The 26728-nt window shown below is 41.4% G+C and overlaps 2 protein-coding genes across 7 annotated transcripts in view; one reads left to right on the forward strand and one right to left on the reverse strand.

The window, feature by feature from the left end:
• Positions 1-45: 45 nt before the first annotated feature.
• On the reverse strand, positions 46-17955 carry NUDT6 (nudix hydrolase 6). 4 transcript variants are annotated; one of them, XM_081135334.1, is made up of 5 exons: positions 17671-17955; positions 15298-15501; positions 11401-11456; positions 4880-4934; positions 46-707 (listed from the first exon to the last, which is right to left on the reverse strand). In XM_081135334.1, the coding sequence occupies exons 1-5, from the start codon at positions 17897-17899 to the stop codon at positions 310-312; spliced, it is 942 nt and encodes a 313-aa protein (XP_080991460.1). In that variant the 5' UTR covers positions 17900-17955; the 3' UTR covers positions 46-309. The 4 variants fall into 4 exon arrangements, with proteins under 4 accessions (XP_080991460.1, XP_080991463.1, XP_080991461.1 ...); XM_081135337.1 differs by having other exon boundaries at positions 17745-17937; XM_081135335.1 differs by having other exon boundaries at positions 16882-17937.
• Positions 17956-18400: 445 nt separating this feature from the next.
• AFG2A (AFG2 AAA ATPase homolog A) overlaps positions 18401-26728 on the forward strand; it is a 235616-nt gene continuing 227288 nt past the window's right edge. For 2 of the 3 annotated variants that reach the window (XM_081135502.1, XM_081135503.1), the window contains exons 1-3: positions 18401-18634; positions 24843-24964; positions 26181-26338. In XM_081135502.1, the coding sequence (XP_080991628.1) occupies positions 18472-18634; positions 24843-24964; positions 26181-26338 (443 nt within the window). In that variant the 5' untranslated portion in view covers positions 18401-18471. The remainder of the gene's footprint in view (positions 18635-24842; positions 24965-26180; positions 26339-26728) is intronic. The other variant, XM_081135504.1, reaches the window with a different exon arrangement.

Raw genomic sequence — 26728 nt, forward strand, 5'->3', positions numbered from 1 at the left:
TGTAACCATTGCTTTAGTAAAGAAAAACAACAAGAATTCCTGGAAAGATGTATAAACTTCCACCTTTTATATAGCATTTGCCTTTATCCAGTAACGCTTACTTAGTGCTACAATCTTTTCCATACATTTGCTCCATTCGAAAAGAGGCTTTAAAAATGTGCACACTTGCAAATTTTCTTCATGGAAATCATACACATTAGAAAATTAAAGTCAGATATTTAGTTAACCCGAAATGTGCACCACTGTTATAACATGGCACACATTAATCTACATGTACGATTTACTAAAATTTTTACGTGTAAATTTGATTTAATCCACCCCTATCATTGTTTTGTAACTCTCTGGCAGCTCCCTGTGGTAGAGTTTATAGAACAAGCCCGTGTAAACGGCCGGGAGCTGCTCCATGGTCAGGTCGATCTTGTCGAAGCCCTCCCTGTGCCCGTAGAGCAGCAGCCGCGCAGCTCTGCTGGTGACGGGCGTGGTGTTGGCGGCCTTGACCAGGTCAGCGAGGTCCATCCACTCGCAGCGCAGGCACTCGTGCGGGCACAGCTCGATGGAGAAGGACCGAGGCTCTAGGCGGCAGATGACGTACATGTCCGACTTCCCAAAAGCCCCGGGGTGGCTGTGCTGCTGCCGAATGCTCAGGAGGGACCTGAATTCTGATCTTATACCAGTCTCTTCAAAAACTTCTCGAACTGCTGTGTCTCCTGCGTGAAAGAAAGATGTACAAACCAATGAGGATTTTTCAGAAAGTAGTCACCACAGGTTTTCAGTTAGAGTGCCTTATCTAAAGGTTCAGAAGCAAACCTTCAAGAAAGTGAAGTTTTCAATATAAACTCTGTGCTTTCTGGACACCCTGAAATACCAAAGTATTTTCTTACTATTGTACACCTAAGAAGCTTTTGAAATAGTGAATATTTCTTTGGCTGCTACTGAGGGGCCTACCCACCTGTATGTTTTGGGGGTCACATATTTTTAACCTCTTCCTGCTCTATTTCCCAAAAGGTGAAAACATAGGTTGCAAAGCTGCGGTTACTGTTCCTACATGTTTCCTCATTGTTACCTGTTCGTGGTCATCCACCAGCACTGCCTGAATTTGTACCTGTCAGTGTGGAGAGAAAGCGATCCACTCTTCCCTATGAACATGTAGGGCTGTGGGTGTAGAGACTGTGAAGGGATGCAGACCTCTGCCTGTGATCTGGGGTGGGCGTGTGGGACTGTCAGGCCTCTAAACCACAGAGGAGTTGCCTTTGCGACCTGTTTGTTATGCTCCTCTAGTTATCCAGTCCATGTCATCCCATTTGGGAATTTTGGGCAGTTCCTTTGTTTCCTGAGATTCCAAAGAACTTAGAGTCATTCCTCTAACAGATGCTGCAGTCACTCCATCAGAGGTTTCCAAAAACTTGCGAGATACAGAACTGTATAATACAACAGGGTTTTCACATTTTAGAAGGGTGATTTTCCGATAACACGCAAATTTATGAGGCAGGATTTTGACTGCCATTAACATATTCTGGTGGCTGCTTTTTCTAACTATCCAGATGAACCCCTTCAGTGGGCTTCCTCGAATTCTGTGATGCGTCCTTGTCTCCCAAAGCGCCCTCAGAAGCCCTGAAAACCGCTGCCTTCCTCACCAGTTTCCTGGGAAGCACCATAGTTGCATAGATTTTTGTTCAAAGGCCCTTTAGCGCCCCCCTTTTCTTGTTTGTCAAACAGGAAATTATATTTGCCTTGTCAGTAACCTTGGTAATCTTACTGGTGAAGAACAGGCAAGGAAGAGGAAGGCAAGGACACTGTCTCCATTCCTGTGTGCTCTGCCCCGGACTGTCTTCCCAATTCCCTGGGTACGCTACACCCTGGTTTTCCCTGAGCAACAGCTCAGAGTGTGCATAGGAGGAGCAAGGTGCTCTGAAATGTAAGCCATTTGTCTGCCATTTTAAAATTACATGCTGATTCCCCTTATATTCGACATTTGCCACAGATTACACATGTTTAGAAGTTACATTTTTAAACTAAAAACATAAGAGGATTTATGTTAAAAAAGGAAAATTTCCTCACTAAGAAAAATAATCTTCAGTCTGGCATAGAATCCATATTTGTTATTAAATCTGTTAAAGATTCTGGCACTAGTCTTAAATTTTACATGTCATCGGTTGGTCTCACTTAACTATTGGTTAAGTGTTCTTTAAACACTTTGAAAACTAAACATGGGGGTTCCTGTCTAGTTCTTAGTACCAGTAGTCAAGAGTTAGTTCCCCTTCTAGCCTGTTTCTATGTCATGGAGCTCGGATGGGGCCAGTCGGGGAATCAGCCCTGCTCAGCAGTCACCAGAGCAGTGGACCCCAAATCAGTGTTTCCTGGGAAGTCTGTTTACTTGAATCAGCAGAGCAGTGGCTAGATGAAATATTGGAAGGGCAAGTAAGTGCTTTTGTGTCCAGGGCATGAGACAGCCCTTCCACCTCAAGATGGAAATCTCTTCCCCAAAGATTTTACCCATGACTTTGAATTTTTTATCTGGATAAAGTGCTTTACTCTGTTGTACCTTTGTTATTTTAATGTACTGTAAGCTAAACTGAAATACCATTTACTGTGTTACAGGTTTGGAGAACATAGGACAAACCAAGAGGGTTATGTTTTTATTTTTGCTGATTGAGAGATATGTTTAAATACGTCATAGAGTTTTGTTTAGTTAGAGGACAATAATGAAATGGAGTTTATATTTGTTATTTCTATTTTGTGATATTTAATGATAGGATTAGGTTGAAATCAAATAAAATCATAGGAAAAATTGTGCAGAATGTGGGTTTTCCTGGTGTTTCGCTCTGACTGTAGGGCACCAATGAACTTGGACCAGCAGCTGGTTCAGTCCTTGGGCCGTGCAGGGGGTCTCCCCGGCAGGGTCATGGGATTTTTTTAGGAAGGCAATTTCTCTATTTTTTACCATGTAGACCTTTGTACTCCTAGGGTAGTATATTAAAGCCTTAGGATTGCATTCCATTTTGTATATGCTCCTCTTAATTCTTTTTAGATACTATGGACAATAGTGCTTCATTTATCTACTATTATCAAAGAGTGAAGGACTGCAAACAGGTGTGTTTCCCAGTTAATTTGTGTTTACTACTTATGAGCCAGTATGAATGCTTGCACATTGGTGATGGCAGTATTCCTAAAGTATATTATATTCCTAAATACAGGGTTTAAGGAAAACAAATAATTCTTGGACATTTTGGCTTCATCATTAAAAGTATCTGGTATTGTATTGTATTACAGAACAGAAATGCCCACGCATAGACATAGTCATTCAGGCCTCTACTGTCAGTTGCCATTTCCAACTGCTTTTGGGGTTTTATCATTCTGAGGCAAAGCTTTAATTTATACTATGCCAAGAAAGTATGGTGAATGCCAACTGCTGCTTTTTTCTTCTTTCCACATGGTTGAGGTGTATCTATGATCTCTGGATGGGTGGGTTGTTGTGACAAGCACAAATACTTTAAAAAGTAGTAAATTCTTAACTATGTGGACTTGAAGGGTTCTGGAGTACACTTAAACCTAACTATTTGACTTGGAAATGTGTTTCTTCATGTACATTTAAATATAAGTATATCTGAAATTCAGAGGACCCAGAAAAATGAATGCAAATGAAATAAGTCAGTTCCTTGGAGAGGAAGCTAACCTGTAGCCTGCTTCCTGCGGGTGTGGATTGGGTGAAGATGCAAACATAAGCTTCACTAGCTCACGTGCTCTCATACATCACATAAGGAAAGTGGAAGATAATTAGGTTTGAGAATAAATGGCTTTCTCTTCCCGCACTCACACCACTACCAAATCCTCTTTTTTTTCAACAGAAGACCCAGCAGAATCTGGGTCAATAAGTACCTAAAAGCCAGAATTTGCTAGGGTTTATCTGAATGTAATAAATTTTCTTACTGGTTGTTAACAGTTGGCTGTATACTATGTATAGGGCATTTTAATCTGTGTAACATTTTAAAAAATCATGTTTCAGATATGTATACATTTTTATATAAAATATCTGAAGATAATTTAGGAAACTGTTCACATAAATGTTGGCTAAAGAGAACAAGGACATGCATTTTGAGGAAAAATTCATGGGGAAATGATACTGGTATCAAATGAATTATCTATTGATTTATTATGACAGGCTGTATTTGACTAGAGGTGTAAGGCATAGGTAGGAAAACTCAGTTTATATTTTCATCTATTTCCTATAAAATCAGTGACACTGAGAATTCTTAGTTTATTTCAAATTTCCCTGTCTTCAATATTGAACTCAGTAATTGTTTTAAGGAGTTACCTCTCTCATGTGAGACTTTCTCATCTGAGATATTTCACAATGTTTTGGCTTCTGACTATTCACAATAGTAGATAAATTTTTCAAGAAGAGAAGAATTACATCACAACTGCTCTATAATTGACTTTATAAATAATACCTGTTTTAAAGTTCATTTAAAAGTTACTATTCAACCTTGTGTGATGAAACGGTCAAGAATTTGTATTTTCTTACAGTTTAATTCCAACAATTTTAGTCATATCCAAAATAGTCCTCAATGCTAAGCTTTACTGATGTATATCCACAGCTTCTCACTTCTCACTTTCAAATAAGTCACTCTAGAAGCAGCCTTAACGAGAAAAACAGGTGTATGCTCCTGATGGCATTTTTTTATACTAAGGGAAATAAGTTCTAATGTTACAAGTTTTGTTGCTAATTTTATATTAGCCCTGAGGTAACCTCTTTGAAATTTTTTTACTTAGTCTGAACCAGTTTGAAAATTTAGTCTTATTTTGAACTATAGAGCAAAGAAGTAAACACATGAATTTCCTCAACATTTTCAGGCCCATTGAAAACACGTAAGATACACACCGATATCTTCTCCAGGCTCTGACAGGCCCCCTGGGAACTTCCACATGTTTTTCAACTGCAGTATAAAGTCAGAAAATAAAAGTCAACACAGCTTTTACTCACTAACACACATACATGGAGGCCCACAATACTCACCCGTATTGGTCAAGGTTGTTGAGAGTATTTTTGGGTAATTGCATGTAAATTTTTTCCAGTTTCTTTCCTCATTCCTCCCTTCTTTTTGGGGGAACTGGTAATTTATGAATTCTTTTCCCACTGTTTTCTTTGGGAAATAGAAGTGGTTTTGTTTGGTTAATGTGATAAATTCTGTATGAATGAAACAGTGAAGGGAAACATCTACTGAATTTGTGTAATTTAAAAAATTTTGCTGCTAGTTAACTATTAACAAATAGAGGAATCTTACAGATGCTGCTATAAATAAGTAGAAAATACAGTATAAATGTAATCACTGAAGTATACTATTTTTAATTTCACATTTATTTTCTGTACTGTGTGTCTAATCAGATATATTAACCTTATGGTTTCTCTTGTTCTCTGTGTTAATGATTTCATGGATAGTGTGAATAAAACTGATTAAGTTTATGGGGGTTTTTTGGCGCACCTTTTTTGGGGGTGGGGAGGGGCAGGTGGGAAGACCTGATCTTGGAATGGGGATAAACATGGGGAAAATTGATTAAAAATAATTATGAAATGGCATGGGACAGTATTTTTCCTGTTAGAGGTCTGTTACACCTGCCCATCACCACGATCGAAGCTGAAGAGTGAGAGTCATAAAGGCGCTTCGGCTTGGAGCCAGGACACCTTCTACTCTTCATTCATAAAATAAGTTTATGGACCTTTTCCTGGTGTGCTTTGTGACCCTCTCATTTCCTGGATGGGTGCTTTCTTTAAGAGTGTGTCATTTCCCAACTATGCTAGGTTGGAGACCAGTGGCACGATTCCCAGAGTTTCCACAGACTGCTGATTATGTGGGTACATAATTCAGGCTTTCCACCCTTCTGTGTCTGGCTCAGACCTGAGGTTAATTTACAACGCATATTATGTTTTATTTTATTAATATAGAAAGATATCTCTAAGGATATCTACATAAATGCACTGCCTTTGGGGAGTTCCATTCTGAAATGGTTCCAGAAGCTATGTTTTTATAGAAACGATGCAGTCTTTTGTCCAATAGGATACTGGACTTGACCACAATAAATTCTATTTCTAACAAGAGATACAAATGCTTCCCCAAAACAATAAAAGCCAACTTCTTTTTTAACCTAGACTTAATGACAAATAATTAGAGATTGACTGTTGATTAAATTTGGAGATACGAACTTACTGGAAGGGGGAACATGCTAGATATAAGGACTGAAAACAGCTCACACAAATTTGATTTTCTTTATCTCACAAACCTTAGCTATGGAAAAATTAAGTATATTTTTATGCTGGTGAGTAGTTTGTGACATTTTCTGGCACCAGTTAGCTTTAAAGAGCTTGTTTTAAAAAAGCTTCCTCCTTCCCCCGCAAAAAGCTTCAGCCTGTGGTTAGTCTAAGTGGCAGGTAGAAAGGCCCAAGTTAGATGGTTTGAAAACCTGGTTAATGTAGATCAGATCAATGGAGAGATGAGTATATCTTCTTTTTTAATATTAAAGAATATTCCCCACTAATTGGGTTGAGCAACATCATCATCATCATCACCAAAACAAATACTAGGTGATGTATATTGGATGTCCATTATGTTAAAGACACCACTAAATGTTTTTATACGAATTACATTTAGCCCTGGCCGGGTACCTCAGTTGGTTAGAACGTCGTCCTGACAGGCCAAGGCTGCGGGTTTGATCTCCAGTTAGGACACATACAAAAATCAACCAGTGAATGCATAAATAAATGGAACAACAGATTGATGTTTTTTTCCTTTCGCCCTACCTCTCTCTAAAATCAATAAAAAAATTAAAAAAAAAATTACATTTAAACTTTACAGTAACCCATGAGGGACTATTGTTCCCATTTTGGAAGTGATGAAACTGAGGGCATAAAAAGACTTAATAATTTGCTGAGGTGACACAGCTAGGGTGTAGTAAACTCAGTAAAAATCCAGGCTGCCTGATGCTATCCATCTTTCAAGAAATTTTAAAAATTCATTATCTATTTTCTCACTAATCCTTAACTACCACTTGCTGCTTTTTCATATACTTCTTGCTCTTTTCTTCAGACCTCACTAGAATATTCTGTGTAACCCAACCAGAATTTGTAGCTGAGACTTCCACAGGGCTCGTGAATTTTAACTGAACTTTAAGTTTGCTAGCAAATGTGTTTGTATCTACCTGCTACTTGTGGGTTATGCTAATGACTTACTAAAGTTCTGTCATTCCACTATGTTGTTTCATGAGGGAAAAATTACTGAGGAAGGGGTAAGGACGAGTTTTGATAAATGTCAGTTTGAGTTTATTATCTATTTTCATCTTCATTCTCCCTTCCTGTGAAAAAAGACACAACATCTCTATGCTTCAAGTGTAAAATTCCATGAACCTTCTACCCCTAATCTCACAAAAGGAATTTTCCACTCACTTCTAAAAGAAATATTCTCAAAGTGCTCATGCTTGTTGGGTGCTACCCAACATTCACTTATATGACCCCTCCAGCTTTGAGTGGGTGGCATCTAGGTCCTCAGGTGTATCGGATTCTTACACATGACAAAAGGTATGAAAATGTGTGATTTTAAACCATATTCACAGTAGTTCCATATTTCAGAATGTTGAATGTTATGACAAATTTTTCCTCTGCATTTGCCAGTTAAAAGTCTGATGTTTTGGGAGGGTGTCCGTGTGGAGGGAAGAAGGGAAGAGAGAAGACTGGATGACATAAGGGTGGTCCCATCTATCACTCTGAAACCCCTTCTTCCTCGGTATTAGGAATTGCTAGCCTAAGAAATAGGCATTTTGGATATCAACAAGGGGTATTATTTTTAATGCATTTTTTCAGAGTTATTTTCTCTCTTAAAGCAATTCAAGTTTAATAGCATTGTTTCTTTTAAAGCTTGTCCTGAAGACTAACTCAGTCTGTTTAGGGTTTCTAGGATGGGTGAATAGGAATGATTTATTTTCTGATTCTTTTTTTCATTTTTCTAACCTCATAGACATTTTCTGTTTCCCTAAGCAGATGATTAGCTTCAGAAACTTCCCTGGGCGTGGCTGCTGAAACCCGAACCAGGAGTTTGTGTAAACAGAACCCCCAGGTATGGCTGAATTTCTTTCAGCCATATCTCCAGAACCTAGAAAAAGGATATGGCCCTGCTAGCCTCGTCTTTTTGGTTCTCTTGCATTATTTGACCTTCATGTTCTTCCTTTACTCCAACTCGATCAGGTGACAGAAATTTGGTTATCTTTTATTTCCATTGTTCTAGTTTTAATGCTATTCTCACTTTTCAGAATTCAGAGCCACGGTATTTAGAAAATACATTAGCTACAATATTATTGTTGTTACCAATGAGACAGAAGCTGCCACAGAGATCTCTTAATAAGTTTATTTGTTCAACAACGATTTACTGAGTGCTAGGTGCGGGGCATACAAAAATTGATGCATAATATAGCGAGCCCATTCTCTTTCTCCCTGTACCGCTGTATTTTTCTTAACACCACCACCTTATATGTTATTTATTCATTTGCTGATTATTTGTATCTTATCCATTTGAATATAAGCTCCAGACACAGGAACTTTGCTTTGTTCACTATGTTTGCCTAGTGTTTAGAACAGAACCTACAATGCAGTCAGTACAGGAACTCAGGAATGCCCAGTGAGTGAGCGAACAGGTCCATGGCCTGGACTTGGCTTTTTTATAACACCCAGTTTACAAAATCAAGCCACTTAGATCTTTTATTTCTCAAAATCATGGGGCTGGGTGAAGGACTGGAATATATGGGTAGGAAAGGAAAAAGGACACATTTTGAGTATCATTTTAGCTTTGTGTCTGAGTGTGTGCGTATGCTTGTGGTGAGGGTTAAACTTTCCTCTACAAGAAACGCTTGAACAGCAATGTCCGGGCAGAGGGAGGCACTTAAAGGAGGCGAACTGGCTCAGATGTTGGGAAAGAGAGCTAATTATTTATGGTTAATAGCTGTCATTTATGCTTAAATTCCACCTAACACCAAAATACAGAAATTAAATATGACTTAGTGTCACACTTTATATGTATGTGTGTGTGTGTGTGTGTGTGTGTGTGTGTGTGTATATATATGTATGTATATATGTATATATACATATATTTTTAATCCTCACCTGAAGATCTTTTTTCCATTGCTTTTCAGAGAGAGTGAAAGGGAAAGAGAGAGACACTGGTGTGAGAGAGACTCAGTGACTGGTTGCCTCCTGCATACGCCCGCACCAGGGCTGGGGATCCGACCTGTGACTGAGGTACATGCGTGGGAATCAAACCCAGGACCCTTCAGTCTGCGGGCTGACGCTCTAACCACTGAGACAAACCAGCTAAGGCACACTTTATATTTTTTATGACAACACTGAACTATACATGAATACTCAGTTTTCATATTTTGTTGCTCTCGGATCTCTGCTTATATCTTTAAAAAAATTGAAGCCCCAATAGTATCATTTCTACATAACCCACATAGAATCCAAAGTCCTATGTAATCTGAGTTTGTCTCTAGCCTCTGCCAGTCCCAGCTGCCCAGAAGCACAGGGACATGACTGGATTCTGAAAAGCATGCATTCTCATTCTGAAAGAGCCAATCACTGGCAGGTTTGCAAGTCAGCAAAGGAAGAGTTGGAGCCCAGAGTGCTAGTGTGCCCAGTGTGCTAGTGTAGCGGTTCTCAAACTTGACCGTGCACCTGAATCACCTGGAAGGCTTGTGAACATGAACTGCTGAGCAGCATCCCCAGAGTTTCTGATTCAGCAGGTCTGGGGTGGGGCCTGGGAATGTGTATTTCTAATAAGCTGATGCTATGGTTGTCTCTCAGCTCTAAACTCACCCTCCATACTGTGCCTAGTGATGCTAGAACTGGGATCCTGCGAACCAATTTCTGCTTTGCCAGGGGACTCCCTTTTAGGCTCCACCAACAGGTTGCAAGGCAGGAGGAAGAAGAGGGGACTCACTGAGGGCCAGGCACAAAATACTCAAATATACTCCATAAATTTCTTTTGATAAAACTCAGTTTGAGCCAGAGATCCTGCAGTAACTAAAATTTCAAAAGTTACTTATAACTATGAGAATGCTTTTAGATAATATTGCTGAGAAATGTGTGATACTATTTTCAGCTATCATTGCCAACAGTTGTTTAAAACTTAAAAACATATAGGGAAAATGTTTGACTCTGTCCACCAATATTTACTGAAGTCTGAGAAAGTACCAAAATAATTATTCTCTTTCATTTTTTTACTCCTGAGTGATCATGAAAACACTTGTTCTCTTAAAAACCTTTGTTGGTTCTGGTTGCCTAGACTTCTTATTTTGGTATACAAGGCTTTTTACGTTCTGTTCCCAGGCTAGCTCTCAGGTCACATATTTTACCACTGCCTGCACTCCTGGCCACAATGAACTTTTTGCCATTCTTTCCACACTGCGTTCAATGGACTGAATGTTTATGCCCGTCCCACACAATTTATATGTTGAATCCTAACTCCCAATGTGATTATAAGGGAGAGTATTATAAGGGAGAGTCTCTCAGAGGTGACTGTTGTAAGAGTGGGACCCTCGTGAATGGGAGTAGTGTTCTTATTAAAGATCCCAGAGTTCCAGTGTCCCTTCTGCCATGTGAGGACATAGTGAGAAGACAAATGTCTATGAACCAGGAAGTGGGACCTCACCAGACATCAAATCCGCTGGCGCCTTGATCTTGGCCTTCCTACATCCGTAACTGTGAGAAATAATGTTCGCTGTCAAGCCACCCGGCCTACGGTATTTTTGTTATAGTGGCCTGAACGGACTAAGACACCAAGTCAGCTCCTTTCTAAACTCTGTGCCATTATGTATGAAATTCTAATTTTCTCAGTCTGTTTTTCTACCCCTTTTTTCCTGGTAAGCTCCTACTCATTCTTTAAGACCCAACTTAAATGTCACCTCTTCTGAGAATTCTTTAGGGGCTTTTTAAAGGCAAAGTAAATTGTTACCATCTGTTGTATGACTGCTTTCACCATAGGTAGTGAGATGCAGGACAACAGGGGTATTGTCTTACTAATCTTTGTGTGTTCAGCACCTGGCTCAGAGTAGGAGTTTATGAATGTTGGATGAATGGAAGAGGGTCTTGATAGTCTGTTAGAAAACAAAGTTGTCTTCCCAATTAAATACAGCCATTTATAATTTTCCTGTAGCCATAAAATAGTGAGTGACAGTGAGGTTACCCTGACATTTTCAAGGCCTGCCTAAGCATTTATGGATTAAATGAATGGCCAAATGATCCATAACTGCTTAGAAATAACTTTTAAACTATAATTCCTTGACCATATAAAAATTTCAATATTTTATTTTTCTCTAGCGAGAACTGAACATTTAGAAAGCAAGTTATAAACAAAAGCGACTTACTTTATTTCGATCTTGGACTACCAATATTTTTCTAGTATTTTCATCAAATACAGCTCCTGTTGGGGGCAAAAAAATAAAAGATAATTGAAAAATACTAATTTCATTCATCTTAAGACTCCCATATCCTTTTCTATGGTCATTAAAATCCTACCCATCCTGAAGGCCTAATTCAATACCACTTCATCCATGAAGATGTACTCTCTCCAAGAAGAAGCTGGTGGCTTGGTTACCCAGGTTCTTTTAACCAGTGATGGATCTGGCATATGCTGCCCTGTAGGATAATCGTCTGCAAAGCTTTTCTAGATTGTCTGTTTCTGAGGATACACAGTTAAATTAATCTTTTTATCCTTTTATAGTATTAGCTTAGTGTCCAGACAGTTTTAAGTGCTTACAAATATTTATTGAATTAATGAGTTGACTTTTCCATTCTCATTTGTATTCCTCATATCACTATGTATAGAACATGGGTTGTGTCCCCTGGTGATCCAAATCTTAAACATGTCAATATTCAGTTCAAGACCTCCTTGAAGCCACTTAAATTTGTTTACTACGTATGTACACAGCTTTAAAACACACCAGTATATTCCTTTGGAACACTTGCTTCTTTTATATATGTTTTAAGTTCTAGTTCATTCCTTTTATTTATTCATTCATCATATGCACTGACTAGCACACTAAATATTTGGCTAGGTGTTAGTACTCAAAAATAGTTGTTTTTTTTCTATTTCTCTGGGCAATCCTGGGTCTTTTATAATACTTCAATGATTTGTATTAGGTTCCTTTAAATGATATAATTTAAAAACATTGTATTTACATAATGTGGGAAAATACTGTTAATAAGATATTTTCTATATTTCCATCCATTCTTTCACTACTGAGTTTCTGTATATAACACACATAGGTTCTATATGTAGTATTATGTGTCAGGCACTTTTCTGAGTGATAGCAATACAATGATGAACAAAACAAAATTCCCTATCCTCACAGGGTTCATAATTTGTATGTGTGTGTGTGTGTGTGTCTAAAGGAGATAGCAAACAAAATAAATAATATAGAACATGAGAAGGTGATAAATGCTATCTGGAGATAAAATATAGAAAGGGATAGGTGTGTGTAGCACAAGGAAGAGCAATTTTCTCTGAAATGAAAACAAAGTATTTTTAAGTAAGAAGGAAAACCACTAAGTGAGATATAATTAACATTAATGTTGGCTCTATTAGGAAACGTAAACTATAATTGGATTTTACAAAGGACAGAATGCCAAAGAAATGCCAAGGAAACCTACTCTTAAGTTTTAATAATTTGTGATTATTCAAATTGAACTTTTCCCTAGTGAATTCAATATAAACATGAGCAAAAAATTCCAAAGATAAACTCAGCAGCCCTAAAGCACAGTGTGAGCGACCCCTGCTGGTCACAACGTAAAAGTTAAATCTAAAGAGATCAGAGATTAAACAGAGGTTATTAGCATATTATTATCATTAGAGACTGTGCCAAGTGCTTTATGTACATTACCCCAGGTATTCCTCACAATAATCCCATGACTAATGGCATCATTTTTACTGCCCACATTCATGCAGCTCTAAGATTGACATCCAGTGGGCCTGGTTTCCAGCAGACATTGTCACAGCAACATGGCCCCTTCACCACACTACAGCTGTGTTCTCAGAGGGCAGCCATTTCCAACTAAAGATCTATCCAACCATTCGTTCAAGAAATAGTTATTGCACGTTGACTTCATGCCAGATGCTGTCTTTAACCTGAGGATACAGTGGTGAACAAGAGATAAAATACCTGCCTGCATGGAGTTTATATTATTGTGGGGGAAATTAAATAAGTGAAATAATATAATTTCAGATTGTGATAAGTTCTATAAAGGAAAACAGCTGGATAAAGGGACAAATGATGGGACTGACGTGGGGGGACTCTGTTTTAGACAGGAAGATTAGGAGCTTTTTGAGGAAGTATTTGAGCAGAAACCTTGGCTCTAAAGAGTGAGATAAATAAAGCCCTGAGGAAGAGCATAAAGGGAGAGGAGCCAGTGGATTTAAAGGCACTCAGGCAGACACCAGCAGGGTAGAAAAGATTTCTCTTCTACTCATTTAGGTTCTGGGTCTGGGTCCTGTGAATTAAACTGACAGAAGACAGATTAATAGGGAAAAATACAAATTTTATTTGGTGTTAACATTTTTGTGTCGCCTGGGGTAGAGGTGAAGTGATATAATAGACAATTCCAGAAAAGCAGTTAGACCACTTTAACCAAGAACGATATGATAAATTGTGGATATATGATAAGACAAAAAAAAAAGGGTTTAGATGAGGGGAGATAAATTGTGGGAAAATGGCTAGGAAACATATGGGGGGAACTAATGGAATACAAGGGTTGTGTTAGTAAGTTAGTTTGAACAGACTATTCTTGGTGTCAACTCCTGTCTCAGGTGATAAGAATGCTCTCTCCTTTCTGGTACAAGAAACTTATACCTTACTTTTAGGTAGAAAGGGGGAGGCAGAGAAACCTTCCTGTACCTCCTGTTCCTCCATTGTCTTCAGCTCAAAATAATACGCCAAAGTCGCATATTCTGGGTCCTGATCCCCTCCACCAGCCACACCCACCTTCTGCTGCTTATTGTGATAAATGTCAACTATTTTCACCTAAAAAACTCTGTACCTTTCTAGAGCAAATTTTTACATTATCTTGTCCCCATCCCCCCAAACCACTTCAAATTCTACTTATTCAAGATTTTTGTCAAATTCCAGAATCTCATTCCCTGAACTCCTATGGTATATCTTAACTTCAAAACAAAATATAGTACTTAGATAGAAATAAGTCCTTCGTGGGACACTCTTTATGCACATAGTACCAATTCTGCAGTAATGACTGGAAACTCTTAGTCTGTACCAATGAATGGACAACCATCTGTACGACTTTCTAATGAAGTGTGAGGCTGTCATCAAATTTCTCAAGTAGTCTTATGAAGTAGAGCTGAAAGGAAAGTTTCCGAGTGTCTGTACCTGAGACCATGGACAGAGAAAACATTAGACATCCCTGAATAACTTCTTTAAATGATTTCAAAGGTGCACGCTACCTTAAAAAACTTATAAATTATATGAAGGCAAATAAAATTATTATTAAGTTACTAATTAACATGTGTTATTGCTTTCATTTATTTTAGGTCATAAGGATTCTTTACTATTTTAGTTTTTCTGGAAATCTAGGAATGTTCTTAACCCTGGTTCTCAAAGAGAACAGCAGTAGCAGAGAACTTACTAGAAATGCAAATTTTCAGGCCCCACCTTAGATCCTCTGAATCATACTCTTGGGGGTCGGGCCTGGCATCTGTTTAAACAAGCTTTCTAGGTGATTTTGATGAACTTCACAATTTGAGAACCAGTCTTAACCTAAACCAAGGCCTTTCAAGACTGTCTCTGAAGCTAATCGGCAACTTTGAAATTCTATAATATATTTATATTTTGTTATTTTAAACAACGGTTTGGCACAATAATGTAAATGACTTTAAGAAGTAATGTTCAAACCATTAAAAAGCTGGTTTGCTTTATCCTAAATCCAATCTAAGTTATCTTTTCTACAAATTCACATAATTAGTACTAATATGTTTTACCACTATGAATTTATTCCCTGGTCCCCATTCAGTGTTATTATTTGAGTGGTGAAGTTCAAATATCTGTGGGAAACATGTTCAAACACATCCTTTGGAAAACTAAAGACTGAACTTGCTTGTGCTCGGAGCTGCCCTCTTCCTTTCAAAGCACTAGCAATAGTCCCAGGGATAATCATTTCATCAAAATTTTCCATGAGGATAAACCATCACTCAAGCTGTCAGAAGAAATTGGGGGAACTCTAAAAAGTTAACACTGATTATTGTGTTAGAAACTGACCTGCAACCCCCACTTGATGTGTCGCGTATCCAGGGAGTCTGCTGGGCCCCTTTCCCAGCCACAGGGTCAGCGTGGATGAGTCCGCTTCCGCGTGGTGAAAGCAGAAGCCCAGCGCGGCGGCCGGGGCAATAAATCGACTTTGCAGGATGGGGACGTGCAGCCAGACAGCTATTCTGCCTTCCGATCGCCACTGCTGTATCGCAGCTGAAATGTCAAAGATAAAATGTCAGTGGTTGCCAGTGAGAGGGGCGGAATACATTCAAACTCATCCCACGATGTCACTTCCTCCAGGAAACCATTTTAAGCATCTGCTTCCCAGACTAGTTATCTATGGGGGTGGGGGTCCCAAAATGTCCTGGTCACACCAGCAGCGTGGGAAGTACCATGTTTTATTATCATTACCACCTTGTTTAAGTGATTTTTCCCACCAGACTGAATTCCTTGTGAATAGTCAGTACAGAGGTGACCTTTATATTCATATCACCAGGCACAATGCTTGGCACATAATCGGTCCTCAATAGTCGTAGAATGAACAAATCAGCTGACTTAAAATAAAGTGCCATTTTAATGTTCCTTATAAGACCTACATTTTAATCTTTATAAATGAGTATTACAGCCTTCTATTTACTCGTTGAGAGTTCTGTCATCATTTTTTTAAAATTTATAAATTTCAGGTGGTTTAAATAATGTATACAAGTTCTAGAAAATTCTGTAAAGACAGTGTGGCTAACACAGTGACAGACACAGGGCACATGTGATCCTCAGATTATTTTGTTTTTTCTTTATAGGCAGTGCCATTCAGTTTTGATTGAGTCAATAGCAACAAAACCAGCAGTAGCTCTTGGAGGCAGTTCAGTGCAGTCAGCACAGATTCTAGAGCCGGGGAAGTTAGAATCTTTCTGTGCCTCGGTACCACCATCTTTAAAATGAGGAATAGTCCCTACCTCCCAGGGTTGTTCTGAGGATTAAGTGAATTAGTATTTGTAAGGTTTTTAAAACTGTCTAGCAATTTAAAGTGCAACAGAATTTATTTTTAAAAAAAGTATATGGTACTTCCTACTTTATAAATAAGTTTCATATAATTTATCTTGGACCACCACATCTATCCAGTAAAGTAATTTGGGCTGGTGTAATTCACATAAGCAACCTATGAGACAAATCGTTTTGCTGGTGGAATGCCTAAATGCCTGGCGAAAGCAAATGACAGAACCTGGAACTTGAAATCTGGGTGTGTCTCAAAACCCAGCCAGCCCCCTTTCTGCTTTGCCTTGCTGAGGTCACCTGGGCCTTGATTACCTGATTGGTCACTGACAAGTGACAAGTGTGTGCAGTAAGAACCTGTATCTGGCCACATGTCTGTATACTTTTTAGAGGATGAACATTGACTCTTCTACTGGTGATATTGCTGGAGTCAGCAATTATTCACAAGCAGGAGAGAAAATGAGAAGAAATAAGTCGTTTGGGAATATGAATAAAGAAATAGGAGCACTTGGGGTCCTGCTCCCCGACGTAGTCGGTTTGGCTCAAATAAACTCTTATAGAAATTCTAAAAAAAAAATTAAAAACCAGCTCGATTATACTCACATAGATGCTCACTTGCCATACTGCTCAACAGGAATGAGATTATTTGAAGCTCCTGTTAGTGTGAGCATCTTTCCCTGGCTGCAATTCTGTGTTCTGCCTTCAATCTGATAAGGAGCCTCAGGGCAGTTTGAAAAACAGGCTGCTCCACCAAATCAAGGCTGCTTCTCTCAAAGTGAAGGCTCTTCCTTCCAAACTTTCCTTCTTATCACTGAACTCAAGGTTCAGAGAGAGGGGAGTTTTCTCACTGAAGACAAGCCACCCACATCCTCCCTGATTAATCACAAAAGCCTTGTCCTCTAAGTACAGGCGAACTCGTCTTAACGCCACAGCCCCTGGTCTGATCTGAGTGCAAATATGACCACGAGGAACCTCTGCTCCACCACGTGTAGGAGAGTCTGGGCAAGGAGCCCGGCAGAACAGCGAGTAATAAAGTGATGATACCGTCAAAGTCTCCTGGGCGACACCGTGCTAAGCACTTCAAGCCCTTTATCCACTTTAAGCCTCGGCGCCCCCCTGCGCTGCTCTCACCCGGTTTCACCGAAGGGGAAAAGGTGGTTTACAGAATCTGATCAAGGTGAAAGTCACACGCTATACGGTGGACCAGAAACTTGGGGCAGAGTCTAGGATCGTCACCATTTCCCCCAACCGCCTCAGAGACCTCCCAGCAAAGGGCAGGGGAACCAGGGTGCGATCACGCGCGCCCTCTGGGCTCGGTGCCCCGCAGGCGTGTGGGTCCCGGTTACTTCGCTGGCAGCCGGGGATCGGGGGGCCCTCGGCCCAGGCACTTGCCATGCAGGCCCCTCTGGAAGGCGGCGGCGTCCAGGCGGTCGAGCGCGCCCAGCCGCACCGAGACGCCCCCGAACCTGTCCACCTCGCCCCTCAGCAAGCCGGCTCCAGCGGCGGAATCCCACGCGCCACCCGGGCTGCCTGAGGTGCCGCGCGGCCGGGCCGAGAGCCAGGCGCCGCCGACCCGGACCAGCACCGCTCGCAGGCAGCCCCTACTCCGCAGAGGTAACATCCCCGCGCCGGCCCACGCTGTCGGCTCGCTCTACCCCCAAATCGCCCCGCCTCCGTGCTGCGGAAAGGAGGCGCTACCGTAAACCTGAGAAGAGTGCCGCACAACTCCCAGAGTTGAGCTGGGCTTACCATTTTGCAGGGCAATACCAAGGAGATCTCGAAAGTCCTGTCCACGAGCTCCTCTCAGGAGTTTGCCCGTCTCCAGGAAAACGGGGAGAAACCTTCCCACCAGTATTTCCCTCACCACAATAGTGTAATTCAACGCACATGTGTTCAGGGATGGGAAAAGCGAACGGAGATAGGAAAAAAACCTGTCTTTCAGGAATGTACAATCTAACTGACGCTTCCATCCACCTAATCCGTCTTCCTTTGCAGAAGAACCTCTTCGACCTCTTCAAAGACCGTGGGTTCTGAAGATGGTCGGTTCCTCCCCGCCCCTTTTTGCGCTTCACTTGGGGAATTACGGCGCGGGGGGTGGAGCCTCTCTGACTTCTGCCCCGGAAGTTTTTCCCGTAGTAAAGCGCGCACGTTGAGCCGGCTTAGCTGCTTCAACTTCCAGGCTGCCTGCGGATCATGTCTTCCAAGAAGAACCGAAAACGGCCCAACCGGAGCTCCGACAGAGGTTCGCCCTCGCCCTCCGCGGCTCGCTCTCCTGCGGGGGCCTCGGCTGCTTCTGCCGAAACCGGCTTCGCGGCGGCGACCGGGACTCTGGCGGTGATCAACTTCTTAGAAAAGGGTGAGAGTGGTGGGAGGGCGGTCGGAGTCCGAGGGGACGCCACCTGAGGGGACGGAGGTCGGGAGGTCGGGCTGGAGGCACGGCGCTGTGAAGAGTGGGCGAGGCCGAGGTGTAAGGGGCTCGGGGCCAAGCGCGCCTCGGAGAAGGCACAAGTGCCCTTTCCATGACCAGCTCAACGGTCCCTTTTGTAAATTGCCTTGAATTGCCAAGTTGCACTTGAGACAACTTTGCCGTACTTAAGATGGACGATATATTTAACGGCAACATTGCACCTGTCCAGCGAGTATAGGGGACGAAACAGCCCAGTTCAGTCAAGATGTGGGGACATCCTTCCTGAGGGGCGTCCCTGCGCCCTCGGGACGGAAAGCTGGCTGCTTCTGGCAGCACTGCACAGGTTCTGGTTTCGGGGGCAAGCGCTTCATTGTATGTCCGTCCGTTTCAAGTCTAAGCCTCGCGGACGCCCTGGGACGCGGGTGCGGGGTTAGTTGTGCCCATTTTGCAGGTTTCTCAGCTACACGTTAGAGCCCAGAAGTGTGTGACCTTAGAGCCGTCCCCCAAGTCTTCCGCTCCCGGGAGCTGGGAGGACGGGCTTGCCCAAAAAGTCTTTGATCGGCAAAACCCTGAAAAGTGGGTCAGAGTGAACCGGTGGCAGGACGTGTGTCTGTCTCCCGTGGACCCTAAAGGCAGCCCTAGAGCTAAGCTCTTGTCCTTGAGTCAGCGTCCCCCGGGGCGGGGGAACAGCCCGTCCTGTCCCGCGGCTGTCCTCCCCCGTCAACCTTAGTGCCCTCGGCGCCGTCTTCAAAGGGGCCGCCTTCTCCCGCAGCCCGGGGGCCACTCTGCTCCGGGGCTCGAGCCTGCTCGACCTCCACCGGTGTCCCCTGGAGCTGCCCCGGCAACGGACCGGCCTCACGGCCCGCACAGGCGCATCGCTGACCGCACTTGACCTTCCAGCCGCTTCGGCCATGAGCCACCGTTTCCTCCAACTGGAAGCACTCCACTTCTTCATTTGACGCCTCTGTCAGACTTTTTTACTCTCTCCTCTTCCTTCTGTGGGTACTTGGCTCATCTTCCAAATGGTGAAGTTCCTCGCCCTGCCTGGTGGCTCAGTTGGTTGGAGCGTTGTCCCGCACACCAAAAGGTTGCGGGGTTTTCAGGTTCCATTTCCGGTTGGGGCGTGTGGGGAGGCAACAACTACCCATGTTTCGCTCGCTCTAAAATCAATAAGCATATCTTCTGTTGAGGATTAAAAAGAATGTTGAAGCCCCTCAATTCTTAGTCTAAAACCCTTCTTGTCTCTATAAACCGTTTTTTGGCAAGTTTATTCACTGCCCAGAGTTTTCCCATGTATTCCCTCAGCATTTTGAGACTTATAGTTCTAGTTTATACTATTTCTCAGTCTTGACTCACTTGTCCTCTAGACCAGCAATTTTCAACCTTTTTCATCTCATGGCACATATAAACTAATTACTAAAATTCTGCAGCATACCAAAAATACTTTTTGCTGATCTGACAGAAAAATAGGTATAATTTTGATTCATTCACACTGGAGGGCTGTTGTTTGGTTGGCTGTTGTCATTTTTTTAAAATTTGACAATCTAAGGGAAAAGAGGTCAGTGCCTCTGACTAAATAGTCAGATATTGCATGTTTTAAAAATTCTGGGGGCACACCAGTTGAAAATCACTGCTGTAGATCAATGGTTCTCCAACTCTATAGGGAAGGTTTTAAAATTTAAGATATGCCACATATCAGCACTGTTTTAAAATACAATAAAAATAAGTTTCTAGTCCTGGTTGCTGTGGCTCACTGGTTGGAGCGGTGGCCTGAGTATTGGGGCTGGGGAGTTTGGCAGGGGTCTGAATGGTACCATTCCTGATGAAGGGCAAGTACCTGGGTTACAGGTTCTATCCTTGGCGGTGGGGATTTGAGGGGAGGCAACCAACTGATGTGTGTGTCTCCTCCTCCCTCCCTTCTGCTCTCTAAAAATGAACAGAAAAAATATTCTCAGGTGAGGATTAATAACAAAAGTTATTAGAAAAATAAGTTAAAAAATAGAAATTTTTATTATATTCAACACATGTAAAATTACTCTTGTCAAAATGCAATAAAAGCTTCTGGACATCTATTCTCATTTTCTGTGCTTATCAGGAACCAGAAGTAAATAGTTTGCCAACCACACTTGAAATAGCACTCGGCTATATCTCTTCTCTTGGATTTTTTCAAAGGTACTTCAAGATTGACCTCAAGAATTCATATTCAGAAACCTAGGAGTCATGTATCATACCTCTCTTACATCTCCCATATTCAGTCCACCACCAAGTCCTGCTTATCACCTCAATATTTCCCACACTGCCTTTGTTTCAGCCGTAATCCCAGACACCGTCCTCTTTCACCTGGACCACTTACTACACCAGCCCTTCCATTTACTTTCTGCTCTGCCGCTGCAATGGTCTTTTAAATGAAGATCCTGTCATGACCCTTCTCTTCACCCCTCACTGGCCTGCAGTTGTCAGAATAAAGACCAACAGCTTGATATCACCTGCTGCCCTGGGTGGTCTTGACCTTCTTTACATGGCTTGTCTCCCACCACTCTCTCTGTTTGTCCTCTTCCCTCTGGTGTATAGTGCTCCCTTCTTCCCACGACCTCTGGACATGTTGTTCTCTTTGCTCAGAATTATCTTTTTTGTCCTCTTCATTTAGTTAATTCCTACTCTTCCTTCAGATCTGAATTGAAGCATTACTTCCTTGGAGAAGCTTTCTCTTATTTTTCCATATTAGATCAGATCCCACATTAAAGGCTTTCCAGCACTCTGTCATTTTTTTATTGCATTAATCTTAGTTTATAATTGTGCAGTTATTTGGTTGGCTGTTGTAAATTTTTTTAATCCTCACCTGAGGATATATTTTTTTAAATTGATTTTAGAGAGAGAGGAAAGGAAAGAGAAAGAAACATTGATGTGAGAGAGAAACATCAGTAGGTTGCCTCCCGCACTTGCCCCAACCAGGGATGGAACCTGCAGCCTAGTTATGTGCCCTGACTTGGAATAGAATCTGCAACCTTTTGGTGCATGGGATGATGCTTCAACCAACTGAGCCACCTGGCCAGGCCTTAATGACTGTTTATTAACTCTGTTATCCTATTAGATTGTAAGCTATGTGAAGCCAAGGACTGTGTCCACTTCTGTATCTCCAGTGTGTAGTGTAGTGTCAGTCACATGAAGTATGGATGGTTGTGTGAAATTACTTTTCCTATCTCATTAGTTAATCTGGCACATAAGCACTCAATAAGTGAAGTTAGTTACTGGGGACAGTGGTGTCGAGATATATACATACACACACACACACACACACACACACACATACATACATATATGTATATGTATTTTAATCCTCACCTGAGGATATTTTTTCCATTGCTTTTCAGAGAGAGAGGAAAGGAGAGAGAGAGAAACATCGATGTGAGACACATCGATTGGTTGCCTCCCATACAAGCCCTAACCAGGGCCAGGGATCAAGCCCTAAAACAAGGTACGTGACCTGGGCCGGAATCGATCCCGGGACCCTTGAGTCCACAGGCTGATGTACTAACCACTGAGCAAAACCAGCTAGGGCTCGTGATATATATATCTTCATTGATTTCAGAGAGAGGAAGGGAGAGGGAGAGAGACAGAAACATCAGTGATGAGGGAGTCATTGATTGGCTGCCTCCTGCACACACCCCCACTGAGGATCGAGCCCACAACCTGGGCTTGTGCCCTGACCGGGAATCAGACTTCAATCTCCTGGATCATAGATTGATGCTCAACTGCTGAGCCATGTTCTCCTGGCTCGAGATAGATTTTTAAAGTATTTGAGGAATGAGAACTGGTGATGGGAGCTGTGTGGAGGTCAGCTTGAAGAGACTTGTGTGTTGTAAGCAGAGAATACAAGGAGATGTCTTGGGAAGTCAGGCCAGTGCATGGGATTTGAACATGATCTCCATGGGTGATAAGGAGGAAATGGCGATATTTCCAGAAGCCTGTGGTTTGTCAAATCCTTGGAACATGGGAAATGTGCAGGATAGGATGGTGGAAAGAGAAGAAAACCTAGAATCCTGTTGTTGAGGATTGATATACCTGTGAGGCAACTGTCACAAGGGAATCATTCACCTTCAGAAAGAAAGAAGTGGCAGAAACTGAACATTATGAGGTCATCCAACAGGATAGGATGCTTTGCTATTACTGATGGGTAAACTTTGTGAGAGGCCTGAAAGTTGAATTTCTTTTCAGCTTTCCATATTATGAAATATGCTCATTTTATTTTATACTCAGTACTGTTAATCTTAGCTCCGTGAAATGCTTTGTTTTTCCAGCTTTGTTCACCTGATGACTGGAGGAGAATAAATATGTAGGGAAGTTATTTTGTTGTGGCAGAGAATAATGTAAATCAGACATACCTCTTGGTTTGCTTTCATTGATTTAATTACTTTTTAATGACAAAAGAGCTGTTTTTCCAATTATGAAGGAACACTGATTATATGATTATGGTATATGTCTGTAATTTTATAATGAAGTTTTTGGCAGGCTAAAATTTTATCAAGTATATTATGGATTTTTGCTGAAAAGAACAATATTGTGTACTCATCTACTGCATTCATTAATTTCACAGATATTTATTATGCAGCTGCTGTATTTGATATCTTGCTAGGTATTGGCAATACAAAGATAAATATGACCAATTCTTGCTCCAAAGCAGTGTATAGTTTGGGAGAAAGTCAGATCGTAAAACATGAATATTATGACTCCAAGTCAGGGGTGGGGAATGTCCATCCCGCGGGCCTTATACAGCCTGCAGAATCATTTGGTCCGGCCCTGCCAAGGCAACTGCAGGTGGGACTTCAAATTCAATAAATCTAGGAGCTTTTTTCATATTTAATTTTTTTTTTTTTTTATCCTCACCCCAGGATATTTTTTTCCATTGCTTTTTCAGAGAGAGTGGAAGGGGGTGTGGGGAGAAACATTGATGTGAGAGAGACACATTGGTTGGTTGTCTCCTGCACTCTCCCCAGGCAGGCCAGGGATCGAGCCTGCAACCAATGTATGTGCCCTTGGCTGGAATTGAACCCAGGACCCTTCAGTCCACAGGCCAATGATCTAACCACTGAGCCAAACTGGCTAGGGCCATAGCTTATTTTTAAGTTGATAATTTTTTATGGCCCATGAATGATGTTATAAATATCCAAATGGCCCTTGGCAGAAAAAAAGGTTTCCCACCCCTCCTCTAAGTGCTTGTATCTGGCAGCATGAGGTGCTGGGAGAATCAGAGGAGGGACAGCTAATCAAGTGTGCAGCTTGAGGGGCTGGGTGGGAAGGGGTGGAGATGTTAGCACATCATTTTCATAAGCATTGCCAACTGTGCTGAATTCTGGGCCCCTTCTTTGGCCAGAAGTTGAAATCACTAATGGTCATTTCAGTCAGTGTGAGAGTCTTTACCCAGGGGGTTACTATCTTCTTCATGTATTCTTGGGAACAGAGAAGAGAAATACCTGATTGCTATTACGTGGGTCAGAAGTGGAAATGTGACTTAATCCTCTAGAGCCAGATGATGGACCAGCTCCCCAGTTGAGTACCAGTAACCAACTCAACTTAGAATGTGTAATGTGGAAAGGAAAGCTTAGAGATTCTCTGTTGCAAGTATGTTAAGTTCTTCATGAAGTTTAAGATTTTTTAAAAATACATGTTTTTGTTTTTTTTTAATTTTAGAGAGAGGAAGGTAGGGAGGGAGGGAGAGAGAAAAACATTCATGAGAGCAAGGCATCGTTGGGCTGCCTCCTGCATGCCCCTTTCTGGGGGATCCAGCATGCAACCTGGGCATGTGCCCTGACTGGGAATCAAACTGGCAACCACTTGGTGCATGGGATGATGCATAACCAACAGAGCCACACTGGGCCAAGCAAAATTTTTTTAATTAATGAAAACTAATACCGATTCCATAAAACAACTTTTTTTTTTTTTTTTAGTTAGCACTCATACTGTCTGTGGATCCCTAGAAGGTTTGGTTTTAAGTCTGTTTGTTAAAGTAAGAAGGGTTGCAACAGTAGTTTCTCCAGAGTGTGGTAAGTGCATTCATGTGGTTATGTGGATAAAGGATTTCTGTTTCCTCCTAAAGAAAGCATTCCTTAACTTCAGTTACAAAACAGTACAAAAATTCTTTTCTTTTGCTTCTTGGTAGATGACAAAGTTCCTAAAAAGTTCCAGAATTCCCTTGTTCAACTTGGACTTGGCACTATGAAGTCTGCAAATATATGTATAGGTCGACCAGTGCTGCTTACTAGTTTACATGGGAAACAAGAGGTAAGAGTCCTTGTTATTTCCTTGGTTTGGAAAGATTTGAGAGGTTTTTGATTGTAATTTTTAACACAAGCAAGACAAAAATGAAAACTGTATTTTAAAGACCCTCCCACCAATGTAAACTCTCTCCTCCTTTGATGTCTGTGATTACAGTGGGAATATAGCCCCTAAATGTCATAATGGAGAGAGAGGCCTTTCCTTGGGAGGCCTTTCCTTGGGAGATACTCTATCGTCCTATTCTTCCCAGTCTGTTACTTTCTCTACAGAAATACCATTTTGGGGTATGAAGGTCATCTCTTTTTTTATACAAATATTTGATTACCTTCCCTGGTTTCAGCTGTGTTTCTCCTTGCTGCTATTTTTTGGCAGCTTGGCTTTTTTTGCTGCCAGCCCCTGCTCTGCCTCTGCCATATCTTCTCTGCTTCATTACTTGGTGTTCTCCATCCACTAGGGGCCCTCTGGAAAAGCTTTGAAATCTCTTATCTGCTGATGTCACACCTCCCATTCTTTTCATTGTTCTGAGCTTATACTTTTTTTTAATAATATCCTTATCCGAGAATATTTTTTCCATTGCTTTTTCAGAGTGGAAAGGAGGGAGAGAGACAGAGAGAAACAGAAACATAGATGTGAGAGAGACACATCGATTGGTTGCCTCCTGATTCCCCCCCTTCAGGGGCCAGGGATCAAGCCTGCAACCGAGGTATGAGGTACGTGCCCTTGGCCAGAATCGACCCTTCAGTCTGCAGGCCGACGCTCTAACACTGAGCCAAACCAGCTAGGACATGGGCTTATACTTTTTAAAACCCTTTACTGTGTCTTGTGGAAGAAAAGACACTAACTGTATGAACTCAGCCCACCATCTGTGGAATTTAACATTCATTTGATGAGGTCCAGGTTCCTGCTGGGCTGCTTGCTATTACCTAGATGTAGTTCATGCTCCAAGCTGGGTTACCTGATAGTCAGCTTACCTTCAGGATTTTACCTCATTTTCTTCTCACCTTTGTCTCTTTTCCTATCCCCACCTCTCAGATCTTCCATCATTTTCACTATGGGGTCATTTCTAATCTTTACAAAAATGTAATATTTATAAAAATTTTTTGCAACTTGTGTCAGATTGTAACTCCTTTCGGGGTTACAGATTCATGTACTTGGTTGTGCTTAATTTTCTGCTTTATAAATTACTGATATTCTGTGAATGTTTATTTTCTCTCCTGGGCAGGTCTATACAGCCTGGCCTGTATCAGGATTTCCTGGAGGCAAGGTTGGCCTGAGTGAAATAGCACAGAAGAATGTAGGTGTCAGAGTTGGTGATACCATCCATGTCCAGCCTCTTTTGGGTGCTGTGCTACAGGCTGAGGAAATGGATGTGGCACTCAGGTTTGGCTCTTTTCCTTTTCCTTGGTGACTGAATCAGCACTACCCAGTAGAAATATGAGTCACAAATGTGAACCACATACGTAATTTTGCTCTTTCTAGTAACCACTTTTAAAAAGTAAAGAGAAACATGTGAAATTAATTATAATTAAATATTTTGTTTAACCAATATGTATAAAATCTTATTTTAACTTATAACCATAAAAAACAATAAGATATTTTTCATTCTGTTTTTCGAACTAAGTTTTCAAAATCCAGTGTGTATGTTACAGTTATAGCATATCTCAGTTTGGACTGGCCACATGTGAGTGGCTAGTGGCCTCCCATAGTACACAGCACAAGCTAGACAAGTGCTGTATAACTTAGGGACGAGGGACTCTCTAGTTCCTGTGA

Source organism: Miniopterus schreibersii, assembly GCF_964146895.1.
Source record: "Miniopterus schreibersii genome assembly, chromosome: 4".
In the NCBI taxonomy this organism is placed as follows: domain Eukaryota; kingdom Metazoa; phylum Chordata; class Mammalia; order Chiroptera; family Miniopteridae; genus Miniopterus; species Miniopterus schreibersii.